This window comes from Ipomoea triloba, chromosome 11 (genome assembly GCF_003576645.1).
Source record: "Ipomoea triloba cultivar NCNSP0323 chromosome 11, ASM357664v1".
NCBI lineage: Eukaryota > Viridiplantae > Streptophyta > Magnoliopsida > Solanales > Convolvulaceae > Ipomoea > Ipomoea triloba.
In genome coordinates this window covers 21,831,506-21,849,751 of record NC_044926.1, presented here as the reverse complement: position 1 = coordinate 21,849,751, position 18,246 = coordinate 21,831,506, and the positions used below count along the sequence as shown (strand labels likewise).

Sequence of the window (18,246 nt, the reverse complement as noted above, 5' to 3'; positions counted from 1 at the left end):
TATATATATATATATATATATATATATATATATATATATATATATATATATATATATATATATATATCTACAATTTTAATAAGAGCCAATAAAGTTAGGGTTCTAACGGGAAGAAAAAAATGTTGGTGGTAATTATTTACTGAAACGAATGGTCCATATTATTTTGATTTTAGTAATTTTTTATGATTTTCCTTCTTTACCCTCTATTATATTATTTTCTTCCCTTAAATAACCCACATTTTGTTAATATAAACTTTAGTAATGGAATATATCGTTAACTTTTAACTTACTAATTAATTTCAATAAGAAAAGTCTTAGGTTCAAACCTCATCACAATCAGAGTTGGCATAATTGTTAAACATATACTACGAATATGTTATAGTCACTAGTACAAAAAAGGTCATAGGCTACACCTGTAAAAGTGTTTTCGCTACACCTCTAACGGTGTAGCCTATGGCAGTGATGCTAAAAGGTAAGTCTTTCCGCGGCACCCATAACGGGTGCCGCGGAAAGAATTTAATTTTCTTTTTTTTTTTAAATAAATACTTTCCGCGGCACCTGTAGTGGAGCAGGTGCCGCGGAAAGTAATAAAATAATAATAAATAAATAGTTTCCGCGGCACTTGTTCCGATACAGGTGCCGCGAAAAGCTTTATTTATTTATTTATTTATTTATTTAATACTTTACAAATAATCCAATTTTTTGTATTTAAAACCTACTCAGAATTTTCCAAATCATCCAACTCAACATCAAAATTTATAAACCTATATCTATTTTCTATTCACAAATATATATTTTCAAACTAATACATACATGACTAATGTCAAATTAATAACCAACACAAATAACAATTTTCAAACACATACATATTTAATTTTAAACCAACATACTATTTAAAACCAAGACAAACATTACCATCCACCAACACATTGAAACATCACCACAATTCACAATATCTTTCACAATTAATAATAAAAAACAACATGCATCACAATATAACAATAGAGATAATCATGTTTATAAAACGAAATAAAGTCTAAACGCACTCTTCTAGAAAATATTTTGCCCACAACTCTCGTACTTCTTCTATTTCATGCATTGAGTATGTGGTATCTTCCAATGCCTACAAAACAAATTAATTAGGGTTATTAGTCAACATATTAATTTATAAATTATTGTTTAACTATACATATATATATAGTTCTATTTAAATTTCTTACCGTATCTAAACGATCAAGCATTGAACACTTGGTAACGATATCATACATGAATCGCATTGTGTAGTATCCACATTCAAAACCTCCGGGTTGTTGTGGACACTACAAAATATAGATATATATTACTTCATGTTAATATATAGCATATCACTTAAAACCATAAGAAAACACTAAGGTTAGTATCATATATATATACTAAAACTTTAATTTTAACTTTATACCTTGCATTCCTTCCAAGTCATACTTCTAACACCCCGTCCATTTGTTGGAACGGATCGAAATGCCCTATATTAATAATATAATAAACACTTATATCAATTTATAAATAACATAATAACATTTGATATACATATATTAATAATAAAATTTTTACTTACATATTCATACTAGGTTTGACTTCAAGAGTGCGCCCACATTTCAAAGGATCAAATACATACACCGTTTTTAAGTTGATGCAAATCACGATCAACAACCAATGATTCCTACATTTACAAATATATTATAAAACACTTCAAATAAAGTTATTGAGTTATAGAAAATAGTATAATAAACGACTTACTCTTGATGATACGGTGCCAATATGAATTGTTGATCCTTATGTGTGTCTATAACATGAATCAAATATGATGTAACAGTTTCAGGATTTTTGTTGACCATATCCGCTGAAATTTGTGTTGGACATGCAAACTCAATCGATGCTACTCCATACTGCTTACACAGACTATTCAAAAACCTGAAAAATAACAAATCAACCAATTTCAATAAGCATAAATAACAAATGTATATAAAACAAATGAATAATTTAAAACTTACATCATAAACACTTGTATAACCGAGACATCTAACCAATTCATTGTTAGCCAATCCTTGATGTCCTCTAACATCACAAAAACACCATTGACATTTCCATGATGGAAGACTGTCGGGTCCAAATCCACATCAAGGTATTCCTTGTCACCAGGAAATGATGTCAAGGTCTTGACTAGCCGCTTGCAGTTTTTCCCCAAAAGCATATTTCACCTACAATTTGGCCAAGTCTACGAGTAGCAGCAGCAGATAGATCAACACTTGGGTCTTTTATGGGCTTATTTTGTCTTGGTGACCTTATTTTGACATTTGCCTACCAATATAAAATTGTAATTATACTACTCCCTCTGTCCCATTTTACCTGTCATATTTATTATTCATTGGTCAAACCAACTATTTCTTCAGTCAAGCCTCGTTAATTTTTTATTATTTTTAAATTTAATTTTTTGGGTTTAATAGTACTTTTAATGTATTTTATAAATATATAAATTTTATATATTAATGTTAAACTTAATATTATTAAAAATTGGATTAAAAATAACTTCAGTCAAGCCTTGTTAAACGAATCAGACAACCATTTTGGGACGGAGGTAGTAATATTTAAAGCATATCAATTGAATGCATAAAATTGTAATTATACTAATATTTAACTGAATTAATAACTAATATAAGAATGCATACCTCGTCCAACAGAACTAAATGAATAGGCCATTGTGTGTAAGTACCAACAACATCATTCAAAGTCTTATACTGCAACACTGGCACGGGGAGAGGACAATCCTCTGCACCAATAACCACTTCATCTACCATGACTTTGACATGGTTAGGTAACACCGGCTGATTATGCACTATTGTTGTCTCAGCTGTAGTTCGATAAGCCGTATCCTGTGCAATCACAAACATCTTGCCATCGAGACCACATTGTGCAAGGTAACACTTTTTTTTGCTCTATTGTTAAAAATATAAAATATATATATGTTAGGTTTAAATTTAAAAGAAAATAATAGTTTGAAATTGAAATAATTTTTAATATTACCTTAATTGTGGTTACTGGATATGCATCAACCGAATGACAGCTGCTTCGGGTCGGAGGTATATCACAAGGCGCAAAAACACTTTGAGGAGTGTCAGTTGAAACTCCTTGTGGACATTGGCTTGAGGTTGACATGTTCTTCATCAATATATTGAGTTGCTGAGTGAGCATGTCAATCTTGGGTTGCACCTCTAACAATGTAGCTTGCCTACACTGTTCCAACAACTTCTTTACCTCAGGAGTAGGCATAACTCCACCCGATGGGTGCTGTTTCTGCTCTGGTTTACCAAAAACTTGTCTGATACTCGAGTATGAACCAATTCCTCTCACAGTGCCATGGCCACGTTTTTCCTCTGATGTACCAAGAGCCGATGTCAGTATGTCATCATATCTGTTCAGTTGAAATGTGCCTTGACTAACTTCATCACATTTTTCTATCTGTTTCAACTAATAAAATAAAACCAAGTATTAGTATTTTTATGAATCTTATATATTATTATAACAAATTATATTTAAATAATACTTACAATTTTATGAAACACCTCCTCTGTTTTCTCATTCGGAATGTAATAACTTCCTTCTTCTGACTTCTTAAGTCTTGCGCGTACCCAATCAAAACTGCGATCACTGGACAGTAATGATGAGCTAACAGAAGCACAAGAAGATTGTGAAGATAGAGGGTCTGCTATCATCCACTTCGATCGTTTGCCCACATATCCAGCAGAACCTAAGAAGTGTGGATGCTTATTGCATTCCTGCCTTTCCTTTGCTTTTTTACTCCGCTCCTATAATTTAAATGACATGTTAGTATTAATAAAACACTTGAATTACAATTAATGAACTACTTATAATAAAATGAAATAAACATACCTAGAACTTCTCACTCTGGCGATGTGCAACAAACTGTGCCCATTGAGCTTCACTCATGTAATCATAGAGTTGAACAGGAGATTCATAGAGGTGGTGCTTTCTGTCAATATGCTCACGCTTCAACCTACTTTTGAAATCTCTCCATCGCGTTGATGCAATTCTCATTACTATCTTCCTCCTTGATTCATCTTCAATGAAAAATTGTCCCTGAATAACAACATAAACATAAGCAATGACAATTTATGATAAATATACGTATATCAATAATTAACAATTAATATAAAGTTATTGGATACCTTAACATCGTTCCAAATACAATCTTTAAGTTCTTGATCTACATTGTGCCAACCGTCGATGTTGATGTCTACTTTAGCACGAACCAAAGTCCCAATGTATGATACAAACTGCTTGCCGTATTCTCCAACCGGCCTACCATACTCATCAAAATGGATTGTCAATACGCCTTCGCCCTTTTTCTTTTTTAACTTTTTACATGTTGTTGGACCTCTTCTTTTAGGTGGGGGAGGATTTTCTTCACCACTCATGATTATCTATATGTACCTGCACATGCAAAAAATATTATCAATAAACAAGTTATATAGCATTTCAAGTTATATATATAGCATTTCAAGGTATATATATCAATAAACAAGTTATTAATCTTACAATCTTTCTTCATGATCACTACGAATGTAGCTAATTTCAAGGCTATCTTCCTCTAAAGCTAAAGACTGAATACCAATAAAAAATGGAGGAGTTTCATCAAAATGATCATACTCTTCTTCATCAACAACATCTCCAACACCAACAATTTTTCTTTTGCCTTGTAATATAACTGACCACTTATTATCAATAGGATCAGAAACATAAAACACTTGTTTTGCTTGAGATGCAAGTATGAATGGTTCATCATGATAACCTAACCGATCAAAATCAACCAAAGTAAAACCCAACTCATCTGTCTGAACTCCTCTTCTATTATCAACTCAACTACATCGGAATAAAGGAATTTTAAATATGTTGTAATCAAGTTCTCAAATTTCTTCAATCACACCATAGTAAGGCATAGCAGCATCAATCGGTTTAGTATCTTTAGCACTTGAATAATCTGTTGATGTTGCTACTAATGTAACCCCACTATTTTGCACTACACTCTTATCATCTTGTCGCTTGGTGTAAAATGTATATCCATTTATGTCATAACAACTCACAAGAAGAGCAGGTCCATATACTACCCATTTGATGGTTTCACTGACATTATTTGGCACTTGAGATAGCTCTTTCATTACAGTATCTTTGAACCATCCTATGAATGTGCGATTGTGTTCAATGGCTACCCATCTTTCACCCTTTGAAGGATTTTGTTGTCTTATCATGGATATGTGTTGGTCTAAGTACGCATGAACCTCAGAAAGGTGTTCCAATACGAGATGATGTGCCTTATCTCGCAAGTGCAAAGGTGGAAGAACATAATTTAATCCAATAGTACCTTTCCCAATGAGTCTTCCTTCATGACGAGGTTTGGGAACACCAATAGACTCAACACCAGCTAAATAATCAGAACAAAACTCAATGATCTCTTCAGAACTATAACCTTCAATTATACTTCCTTCAGGTCGATATCTATTTCTCACATATCCTTTCAAGATTCCCATGTATCTTTCAAACGGATACATATATCTCATAAAAACAGGACCATTGATCTTAATTTCCCTCACTAAATGAACAATCAAGTGCACCATAATATCAAAAAATGATGAGGGGAAATACATTTCAAGTTGACACAAAGTAACTACCACATCAGCCTGCAAAGCATCTAACATATCTACATCAACAACTTTCATGCAAATAGCATTGAAAAAGAAACAAAGTTTTGTTATAGCTTGTCTAACTTGTTTCGGTAAAATATCCCGAATAGCAATAGGTAACATGTGCTGCATTAACACATGACAATCATGAGACTTCAAACCAAGCAATTTAAGGTCCTTCATTGACACAAGCTTTTTAATATTTGATTAATAACCTGAAGGAACCTTGACACCATTTAAACATGCACAAAAACTTGTTTTCTCTTTTTTGGACAAAGTATGACAAGCTGGAGGTAAGTATGTTCGTTTTCCCGATTCTTGTGGTGCTAACTTCTCTCGTATTCCCATTTCAACCATATCCTTTCTAGCTTTAATACCATCCTTTGTTTTTCCCTGAATGTTCAACAATGTGCCAATAATACTGTCACAAACATTCTTCTCAACATGCATCACATCAATACAGTGTCTAACTTGTAAATACTTCCAATATGGTAGATCCCAAAATATAGACATCTTTTTCTAGAGAGTCTTCTGAGTAGTCTTACAAGTTTTGCCAAAAGCAACATCAACATTTTTAACACGCTCATAAATTGCATGTCCAGATAAAGGCAAACGAGCTACTCGAGTCTCTGGTTTTTCATTAAAAGCTTTTTTCTTCTTTCGATAAGGATGACCATCTGGGAGAAATGCCCTATGACTCATGAGCACATTCTTTTTACAATTACTCAACCATAGATCGGGAGTTTCATCTTCACAAATAGGACATGCCTTAGCTCCTTTACAAGTATAACCTGATAGGTTACCATAAGCTGGAAAATCATTTATGGTGCAAAAGATCATTGCACGTAAGGTAAAACTGCTTCGACTATAAGCATCATACACCGACACACCTTCATTCCACAACATCTTTAAATCTTCAATGAGTGGGGCTAGATATACATCTATGTCATTTCTTGGTTGTTTAGGCCCTGATATTAACAACGACAACATGATGTATTTCCGCTTCATACACAACCAAGGTGGAAGATTATAGACTACTAATAGGACAGGCCAAGTACTGTGTCGACTGCTCATGTTACCATGGGGGTTCATTCCATCAGTACACAATCCAAGTCTAAGATTCCTATTTTCAGTACCGAATTCAGACCACCTCCTATCAATATTCCTCCATTGTGGTGAATCGGCTGGATGTCTTAGTTTTCCATCATCCTTTCTCCCAATAGCATGCCATTGCAATTTTTTTGCTTCTTTTGGATTAGAAAACATGCGTTTAAATCTTGGTATTACGGGTAAATACCATAATACTTTCGCTGGTGGACATTTCTTACCCTCACACACATCATCAACATTTTTCCTTTTATAACATGATGTCCCACACTTTGGACACACATGCAAGTCCTTGTATTCTTTCCAATACAGTATACAATCATTTGGGCATGCATGTATCCTCTCAATGTCCATACCCAACGGACACAACAACTTTTTTGCTTCGTAGGTTGAATGTGGAAGTTCATTATCACTAGGAAACATGTCTTTTAGTAGTTCTAATAATCTCGTGAAACTCTTATCACTCCATCCATTCTTTGCTTTTAAATTATATAACTTAAGCACAGCAGATAACTTAGTATATTTGGTACACCCAGAGAACAAAGGTTTTTCAGCATTATCAAACAAACATCTAAATTCAAGAGGCATTTCACTAAAATCTCCCTGCACACCACGCATCATTTCATCTATTCGGTCATTAATTTCATCATCCTCATCATTGCTAACATGAGTTTCATTATTCTCCTCGTTATCTGCCTGAGTTTGACTATTTGCTTGATTCTCACTCTCTACATGAGTTTCACTATCTACATGAGTTTCACTCTTACGAACACTTGTACTAGGAGGTAAGCTTTCACCATGCCATATCCATAGATCGTACCCTTCCTTAAAGCCACGGCGTATCAAATGGCCCTTCACTACGTCAGAAGTACGATATCTTTTCAACTTTTTACAATCACAACACGGGCACGATATAAAATCCTCCGCCTTTTTGCTTTTATTTTTTTCAGCATATTGTATGAACTCTTGAACCCCTTGTATATATTTGACTGTATTGCGTTTCTCATGCATCCAACTCCGATCCATATCTGTCAATTGACAATACTATGAAGATTAGATATGGATACTTGATTATGGATGCATTTAGAAACGATATTTATAACTAACTAATCCAAATCAATCTAATTCATCAAAATACTTAACTAACTAATCCAAATCAATCTAATTCATCAAAATACTTAACTAACTAATTCATCAAAATACTTACCTAACTAATTCAAATCAATCTAATTCATCAAAATACTTACCTAACTAATTCAAATCAATCTAATTCATCAAAATACTTAACTCATCATCAAATTCAATCTAGCTAATTCATCAAAATATTAATATCTCTAAATACCTATTTAATCAAGTACCTAATTCATCAAAATATATACCTAGCTAACTAATAATTAAATTATTAATGTCTCTAAATACCTATTTAATCAAGTACCTAATTCATCAAAATATATACCTAGCTAACTAATAATTAAATTATTAATGTCTCTAAATACCTATTTAATCAAGTCTCTAATTTATCAAAATACTAATTTTCATAAAATATATTGTGCAATCATAAATATGAAAAAATAAATTTAAGAATGTATGCAATAATGAAGTTGTGTGTAATTTCATTTTCTTTAAAATGTAAAATTGTTTGCAAAACAAATAATTTATTTTCACAAATATTCAAATAGCCATAATATATAACACAAATTGTTTGCAAAATATTCATTTTAGTAAATTTATTTTAAAAAATCAAACACAAATATTCAAAATAAATCAACAAAGTTCATATATAACACAATAACCATAATATTCCAAATAATTTAGAAAAACAAAGAAATAAATCAAATATACAAATAGAATTCGAAATAAATAAATAAATACACAATAAATTCGAAATAAATACACAATAAATTCGAAATAAATACACAAATAAACAAATAAATACACAAATAAATAAATAAATACACAAATAAACAAATAAATACACAAATAAATAAATAAATACACAAATAAACAAATAAATACACAAATAAATAAATAAATACACAAATAAACAAATAAATACACAAATAAATAAATAAATACACAAATAAATAGAAATCATAAAAAAAAATAAAAAAAAAGCCATTACCGGGTGGAGGCCGCAATCCTCTCGTCGTCGGCGAGAAGGGCGGTGGAGGCGGCCTTTACTGTCGTCGTCGGCGAGGAGAAGGCCGGTGGAGGCTGCCGGCGTCGTCGGCGGGGAGAAGAGGCGGCGACAATGGCGTCTAAGCTGCAATGGAGGAGGAGGCACGGCGCCGTAGATCTGCAACTACAATGGATCGGAAGAGGACGGACGGCAGCGGCAATGGTGTGAGAGGATGGAGGCCGGCGACGGCGGCAGCAGTTCGATGGTCGGTGGCGGCGGCGGCAGTTCGTTGCACGCAAGGCGATGGAGTGGAGTTCGGATGGAGCGATGAGCTTGTTTTGTCGATGAGTTCGGATGGAGCGGAGTTCACTCATTCCAGATCTGGAGCAGTTCTTTTGTCTTTTTGTGGGGCGGTTTTACGCAGCACCTGTACCTAGAGGCGCTGCGTAAAGTAAAATATTATTTTATTATTTCGCTTTACGCGGCACCGACAGATCACAGGTGCCGCGTAAAGTTAAATAATAAAATAATATTTTACTTTACGCGGCACCTGGTCTCTTTGGGTGCCGCGTAAAGTTAAATAATAAAATAATATTTTACTTTACGCGGCACCTGGTCTCTTTGGGTGCTGCGTAAAGTTTGGGATCTATCAAATACACTACACCTGTTTGAACAGGCGTAGTGTAAAGTGATGCTTATATGGTCAATTTTGTACTATTGAGTATATTATTGAAAAGTGAGTACCCCACCCTATTACTCTTATTCAATTAAACAAATTAGTAATTACAACAACAAAAATAATGCATATGCATTTCTTTAATTTAGAATTGGATGTTTACCCTGCCTTTATTAAAAAAAAAATTCATTATCAAATAATTAAAAAAGATGTATAATTTCATTAGTTATATTGTCTTTATTTTCTATAATAAAAATTATTTATTATCAAAAAATTTAAAAAGAGATATAATTTCATTAGTTATATGTCTTTATCTTCTACAATAAAAATTATTCATTATCAAAAAATTAATTAAAAAAGAGATAAAATTTCATTGGTTATATTATCTTTATTTTCTACCCTGCAAAGATTCCTTACCTTCAAATCATATTAACTACTTGAGGAGGATTTGTTGACAAAGAAGACATTCAAATAACCTAATAAATTGAAGCGTGAAACCACCTCGTATATTTTTTGGACTACATCACGGTTGTTCACGTTAAAGGTAAATTGTATTTATTTATTAATATAATTTAAAATTTATAAATTTTTATTACCAAAATTAGTATTTATTTATACTAAGTATTTAGACCATCGATTTTACAAAATTACAAACATTTATTTTAGTGACAATTATAATCAACCTCTATTATCTTGCATTCATATACTTTGAATCATCAATTTAAATAAACAAATTCAACATTCAATTACATATGTATAAAGATCTCATATATAATCTTGTATTGATATAATTTGAAGTACTTATTTAAAAAATAAATATTAGACATTATCTCGGGCATTAGCGCACGAAAAAACTAGTATATATAACAAGAATAGACGAATCAGTCAAACTAGAACTCTACAGCAATCGTAATCGTAATACTAATAATAATATCTACCATTAAGTTTTAAAAAAAAGTTAAGAATCCAATTTTGTACCAAATAACGAAAGGTGACTGCATTGCCAATTTTTTTTTTTTTTTTTTTTAGCGAAACCATACTTTTTGTTAATGTATGTTTAATGTTTTTATACCCACAATATAGCCAACAAGAATTTATGAATATTATTAGCTAATTTACCAATTCAAACACATTTCTCAAACTATTAATACTACCTATTGGTCAAAATAGTTAACACAATCTCACTACTACTACTACAAAAAAAAAAAAAAAAAAAAAAAAAAAAAAAAAAAAAAAAAAAAAAAAGAGAATATAACAGTGACTTTTCGCTACCATTCTTCAAAAAAGGTAGTGTGTAGTTTAAAAAAAAAAAAATCACATTGACAAACTTGTAAATAATTTTATTTAAAAACGTGACCCTTTTAAAATAGAAGGGGCGTGTTTTCTTTAAAAAAAAAAATGTTGACTATGGCAGTTTTTTTTTTTTTTAATGTAAAATGCCTTGAAGTATTGTTAGATGATTTCTTGTACTTGTATTTATTTTGGTTGGTTTATGTGAATAAATTATTTGGATGATTTCATCTAATTATGTATAAATTGTATGTTTGTTTTGGTAGATTTGTTTACCTACTTCAATTTTTTGTTATGTTTTAGCATATTTGTTTACCTACGTACTTTAATTTTTTTGTTCTGTTTTGGCAGATCTATTTTGAAAATTTTTGTTTTGTTCTGGGTGTGCAAAAGCAATTCTTGTTATTGTTGTTTTGAAAAGGGTCGTGGATACCCTTTCTTTAAAAAAAAAAAAAAACAAAACAAAATTAGAATTCGCGACCCTTTTAATTTAAAAGGGACGACGCAAATTTTCAAATTTTCATGACTCTTTAATAAGTGTTGTAGAAAGTTCAATACTTTCCGCGACCCTTGTACAACAATCGCGAAATCTATTATACAAAAATTATGAATAATGAGTAGTTTTATACCATGTCTACTATTTGCTAGTGTGTAAAAACTCCTCATTGTCAAAACATTAATTGAGTGAACTCACATTTTCAAAAAAAAAAATTGAGTGAACTCACTGCTTATTAGCCCTATAAAACAACATCATTTAGAATAGGATGTGGCGCAAAAAGCTTTTGAACAAAAAAAAAAAATATTGAAACGTTGACCAATTTTATTTATTTATTTTTGAATAAAATTGATAGAATAAACATAACATAAAAAATAAATTGACATTTTTATAAAAAATTATTTTCTGAACACATTATTTATTAAATCTTTGCAACCTTTTAATTTAGTGTAGTGTGTAACACGGTACAATTTATTGAAGATGTAAATACCAATAGCGTATAAAAATGAATTAATTTCCAATTAAAAAACAAGTGATGAAAGACGATAAAAATTAATCGATGAATTAATATTGTTAGAAACTATGTAATTTAGATTTTGATTATACCAAAAGACTTAGGAAATTTTAGTCCCCAATTCGTTTTATTTTCTTAGACTTAGGAACTCTTTGCTTTCTGTTTGAATTGTCTAAATAGTAGTTCAAATGGTTACTTCTCTGATTATCAGAAGACAACCTACAAGGAAGATTCAAAGAGTTCAAGCATCAAAGACTTCAAGATTTGAAGGGTCCTAGGATCAAAGAGCTCAAGATTCAAAGGGTACAGTTCAAGGAATGAAGAGTCAAAGATTCAGAGAATAGAAGATCGAAATAAAAGTTGCAAAGGTCGAAGAGTGAAAGGGCCTACCTATCGAATGTAAGGGACTTAGAGTAGTACTCGAATAGTAAGGAAAATTATTCAAATATGAAAGGTTACATAAAGCTAAGGTTCGAAGAAGTAACTCGAAACGTAAAAGTTAATCATTCGAAGAGCAACTACTTGAGACATTCTTTGAGCAAGCAATTCGAAACCTTAAAATGTCATCAGTAACTTTATGCAAAACGTTACCAAGGAAAAAGAAGTACTAGGTACACATTCTAAGGCATATTTTCCTTAAAAGCCTAGACATAAAGTCCAGAGCAAAAAGTTAAGTGTAGAGGGTAAATGTGTGTCAACGGTTTGAAAATCTAACTCTAAAAAGTAACCTTTTGAATTGTCCATTGGACATTACCTACTGGTTAAAGGAAGTTTAAAATTCATCTCCCTCCAACGGATTTATTTCAAATTGCCTATAAATACCTTCAATCAAGACTGAAGATGCTGATGGTCTTCTAAGAGAAAATGTACAAGTGTGCAAAGGCTTTCAAGTGCGAAGATCAAGTGATTAGCTAGTGATAGAATTCAAGCGTAAAAGCTATATCTAGTTGAGACTTTGGCCAACGAACAGTGAAGATTCAAGACATGCATATTGCAAGAGCCAAATCTATATGTTGGAGGATCAACAATCTTGTGTTGAAAATTTGTATCTCTACTCGGTTGAAATAGAAAGAGGCGAAGTAACAAGTGGTGACTTGTGAAAAACCTACGCACACTCGGTGCCGGCTTTGTGTTCAAGGCTTGAAGAGTATTCTTGTACTAAGGAGTTTAGTACAATCCTCCATGGAGTCTTTGGAGAAGAGTGGAGTAGGTTGGTTGATAGCCGTTCTATCAAAATATCTCTCCCTCTCTTTATATTTACTGTTATATATTTCTATCTATTCACCAAATCTAAAATTTGTTAAATTAATAACAAAATTGTGTTTAGTAATTTAAAAGGGTTCACGTTTTTCGATGCAAATTCTTTAAGAGTAGTTGTTAAAGCTTAAGTTTACCTTAAGTATTGAATTCCGACCCGTAAAGAAATTTTAAAATTTATACAAGTCTATTTAACCCTCCCCTCTTCCCTCACTTTCTAGACTTGTAACCCTACCATTGGGACCAACAAATATTACAGATATTTCATTTCAGTAAGAACTAAGTTTACAATTGACAATAGTTAAGAATTAATTAAGAAGTTGAAATTAGGGATTAAAATGGAAAACTTTCCATATTATTTAAAGTAAATTAAGAACGTACAAAATTTTGTAGTAGAATATAAAAATGAAAAGATTTTGATTGAGTATACTGTTCGTGAGGGGTGGGCACTTCGGTTCGGTTTTACCGAACCGAACCGAACCAAACCGAACCGTACCGAAGTAGTTCGGTTCGGTTCGGTATAAACCGAAAGAACCGAACTGTACTTAATATAGAGAAACCGAACGATTCGGTTCAGTTCGGGTTTTTACCGAAGCAAACCGAAAACCGTTCGGTTTTTTAAATATATATAATAAATAATAATAATAATAATAATGAATATTGATCTGTGATGAGGGGATGATGGATGAACAAGATATTACTTTACAATTTGAATTGCTATGTTAATTTTGCGTTTGAATTGTTTTGTTTTTATGTAATATTTATATTTTAGACTTTGGATTATGCGAATATGTATTGTTTGGCAGTGTGTTATTTGAAAAATTAATAAATGTTGAAAATTGAACATCCTAAACCGAACCGAATCCAGAACCGAAATAATTCCGAACCGAAACCGAACTGTTTCACACCGAACCGAAACCGAACCGAACTTTATTGTAAAAGCGAATGGTATCATTTTTTGTAATATCAAAATACCGATACCGAAATCGAAACTGAAAAAAAAAACCGAACCGAATCCCGAAGTGCCCACCCCTACTGTTCGTTATCAAATCATTGGAGTCCAGATTCATTACAACAAGACCCCAATTAAGTAGCCTTTCACATCATGATTTCCCACCCATGTCTACGCACCTACGGAAAATAATGCTGTATTTCCTCTTTTGGAAATGTTTCTTTTCCAAGTTGAACATTTATAATTACTATTTAAGGAAAGTTAGGTCCTTTACCGTACTAATAGATAATAATAATTCAATTGTTCATTATTAAAATTTTTTTTTTGAAAAAGCTCATTATCTATATATATATATATATATAATAATTCAATTGTTCATTATTAAAAATTTTTTTTGAAAAAGCTCATTATCTATCTATATATATATACATATATACATATATATATATATATATATATATACATATATATATATATATATATATATATATATATATATATATACACGTATATAATAATAATAATAATAATAATAATAATAATAATAATAATAATAATAATAACAGAAGTGCTTGAAAGAGTTTTCCCGCCCAAACTGAAACTGAAGGGCATTTTATTAATAATAAAATTAATAAAAAATTAAGTCAATTAAATTAGCAATTAATAAAAATAATTAAGTCATTTAAATCAGCAATAGATCGAGTAAATTAATTGTTATTTTGCTATCTACGGCTGAAGTCAACCCAATCTGTAATTATTTAGGGAATTAAGGAATAGATTAAGGAATATTTATTTTTCGTAATTAATTAATTGAATAGATTAAGGAATTTTTATTTTAATATGTTATTTAGGTGCCTAATTATGTTCATTTTTCTTTTTTGATTAGCTTATTTAGCTTCTCTCATTCTCTCATTCTCTCTTTGTTATTGTTACTAAATAAAGTTACAAATATACATCATCTATAAATGTTGAAACCCTCTCAATGTTTTCTCTGCCCAGCTCCTCGCCCATAGGTATGTATCTTCCTGCACTCTATCTTTTGAATTTGTATGCACGTAAAGTATGGATGCGTTTATTTACGGATTTGATTTTGGTTTTGGTTATGTGATGTAAAGAAACAATGGATGATATAAGACAAAAAAAAATCCGTATGGTATAAATTCAATGATGATGCCGGTTGGTTTGGGTCACGATGAGGTAGTCTCGATCTCCTTTGCTCAATCTTTACCGGGTCCATTGAGTTTTGAAGCCAGCAATTTCTAATTGTTACTGGTATATGATATTCTAAGATTTTAATATGATTTGTTTTTTATGAGTTCTCCATTTGAAAGAGGGTGATGCTCGGCCGCAAGGAGGGAGACCAAGATGGGCGGCGCCACCAAATCCTAGGATGGGTCCTTGGTTGATTCTCTTGAAGAAGATTGCTCAATCTCATAATCTGCTTCTTGAGTTTGAGGTATGTAGAAGGAGTGTGTTGAGAATGTTTTTGGGGTGTTTTCTAAATAGTTGTTAGAGTTGATTGGGTTAGTGTGGTTTTTTATTCATCTATCAGATTTCTATTTTTTTTTTTATTAAAATGCATCTTATTATTATATACACAAAAACTGTTGTCCATTGTCACATTTTTGGTGACATTTTTTTAATCAATTCCTGTTAACTTTTTTAATCTTGTAAGTGTAAAAGTTTATTTTTAATATGATGTTAGTTATTGTTATCTTATAATATATTTTATTTTTATCGATGTAGAAAACTGTAGCTTTACTATTTCTTATAAAGAGATTGTTAAATTGGCAGATTATGAAGAGATAGTTCTATATTAAATCTGTATTTTTTAATGTGTAGTTGATTTTTTTAAAGAGAAGTATTGTGTACTGCTTTACTTTATAAGTAAACCTAAATTTAATAATTTTCTCTACTTTTTAATAATTGCCTCCCTCGCAACCTATTAGTCAATAATAATAATAATAATAATAATAATAATAATAATAATAATAATAATAATAAATTTTAGCAAGTTTTGGTTCCGATTATAATTCTAATGCTATGATTAAACCAATTAAGTATCCAAAATATTTTGGTTGCCATAAATCATTGATTATTGATTCCAATTATTACTAATATTTATTATTAATTGCACAATACCATAGGTTTAGTTGGAGTCTTCCAATGTACAATTATTAGTTAAAAATGGTGATTACTATACTTGAATAAATGAAATAATAGTATTAAATTTTGTAACCTCGATTTAAAATCTATGTTGTTAAGGTTATACTACTAATAATAATATAATACTCTAATAATAATAATCCAAAACTCTTAATATAATTTCCCTAATATATTTATATAATAATAATAGTAATAGTAATAATAATAATAATAATAATAATAATAATAATTATAATAATAATAATAATAATAATAACAATAATAATAATCCAAAACTCTTAATATGAGCTCCTAATTAATTTTTTCTATTAAATTCGCTTATAACGGTAATTATAAATATAGGATTTTGAAAAATTGGGAGGATTGATATCACCTCATCAATTTCCTATCATATTTAAATTAATTGATACTTTTCCTAATATATCGTACCTTAAAGGCTTTCAACCTTTGTTATAATCCTGATCAATATATTAATCTGTTATTTTATTGTAATTTTCTATCATATTTAAATTAATTGACACTTTTTCTAATATATAGCGTACCTTGAAGGCTTACAACCTTTGCTATAATACTGATCAATATATTAATATGTTATTTTATGGTAATTTATATAGATAATTATCATATACTATTTACCATCTAAATGACCCATGTTAATTGCTAATCGTATTTAACATCTTAATTTATTATGGTAATTGAATATAGAGATTCTCTCCTTACAACAAGTTTATATTTTTTTACTTCAAATAATATCAATTGCCCATTCACTTCCTTTGATCACTTTTGAATAAAATCTTAAAAATTATGGCAATTAAAAAATTAATACTTTTTGTAATATACATTTTATCTAATCAGATAAAGAAATTGATAATACATATGTTAAGTCCATAATTAAAGGAGATTACAAAAAATTATGATAATTATTCCAATTCACATATTATTATGCTAATTCATAGATTATTATGCAAATTATTCCAAATTGATTATTACACATATAAAATTATCCTAATGGTTACTTTTGAATAAAATCTTAACAATTATGTTAATTAATAAATTAATTCACACATTATATTTTTATTAAATTGTTTTTTTTTATACTTGCTGTAATATAGATTTATCTAATCAATCAAGGAAATTAAACATGCACATACTATGAACATAATTTTAAAAAAAAATTAAACATACACATATTACATCTATAATTAAACAAAATTAAACATACACATGTTGTTTTATTAATAATAATATATACTCCTTAATTCATATAATTATTCAGATTACATGGACGCTATAATTAGTATAATAATTAAGAATAATATATACTCTTTAATTACCATTAGTAATCATAATAAAATGACTTCATTCTTATTAGAATTAATGATAAATTTTTTTGCCCATATAAGAAATTAAACATACACATATTACAGTGAGTAATTAAAAGAAATTAAGCATAGTATACACATATTACGTATTTACGTCTATAGTTAAAGGATATTAAACATAAACATATTACGCCCATATTACCAACCTGTATTTAAAACTTTAATCTTACTATAATAATTAAACATACGGATCTTCATTTGATTACAGTAAATTTTTATTACTTAAAATAATTCAATTAACAATGCTCTTCCTTCTATTTTTTTTTTAACTTTTCCTATTATAATTTTTAAGTAATCAAATTCAACACTAATATACAAATCTTATAATATCAAATAAATGTATATATACTTTCAAATATTAAAATTTTTTATAATTTCATCATTAAAATTTTATTAAAATTGTTAATTTTATTATTTAAATATATAATAAAAAAATTTATCTGTGCATCGCACTGGTAATTTACTAGTTAATTATTAAGATAAGAGTGTGGTTTATATAAGGTTGATTATAGATAGTCTAACTATCAAAATTATAAATGTTAATAATGGTAA

The 18,246-nt window shown here is 29.9% G+C and overlaps 1 protein-coding gene across 1 annotated transcript; it reads right to left on the bottom strand.

Annotated features, from left to right (window-relative positions):
- Nucleotides 1-6,254: 6,254 nt before the first annotated feature.
- LOC115996097 lies at nt 6,255-7,868 on the bottom strand. The gene has a single exon (XM_031235236.1). The coding sequence runs from the start codon at nt 7,866-7,868 to the stop codon at nt 6,255-6,257; it is 1,614 nt and encodes a 537-aa protein (XP_031091096.1).
- Between the last annotated feature and the right edge of the window lie 10,378 nt (nt 7,869-18,246).

What these genes read in the sequence shown, in the direction of transcription:
- LOC115996097 (XM_031235236.1), bottom strand. Translation starts at nt 7,868, where the DNA reads ATGGATCGGAGTTGGATGCATGAGAAACGCAATACAGTCAAATATATA.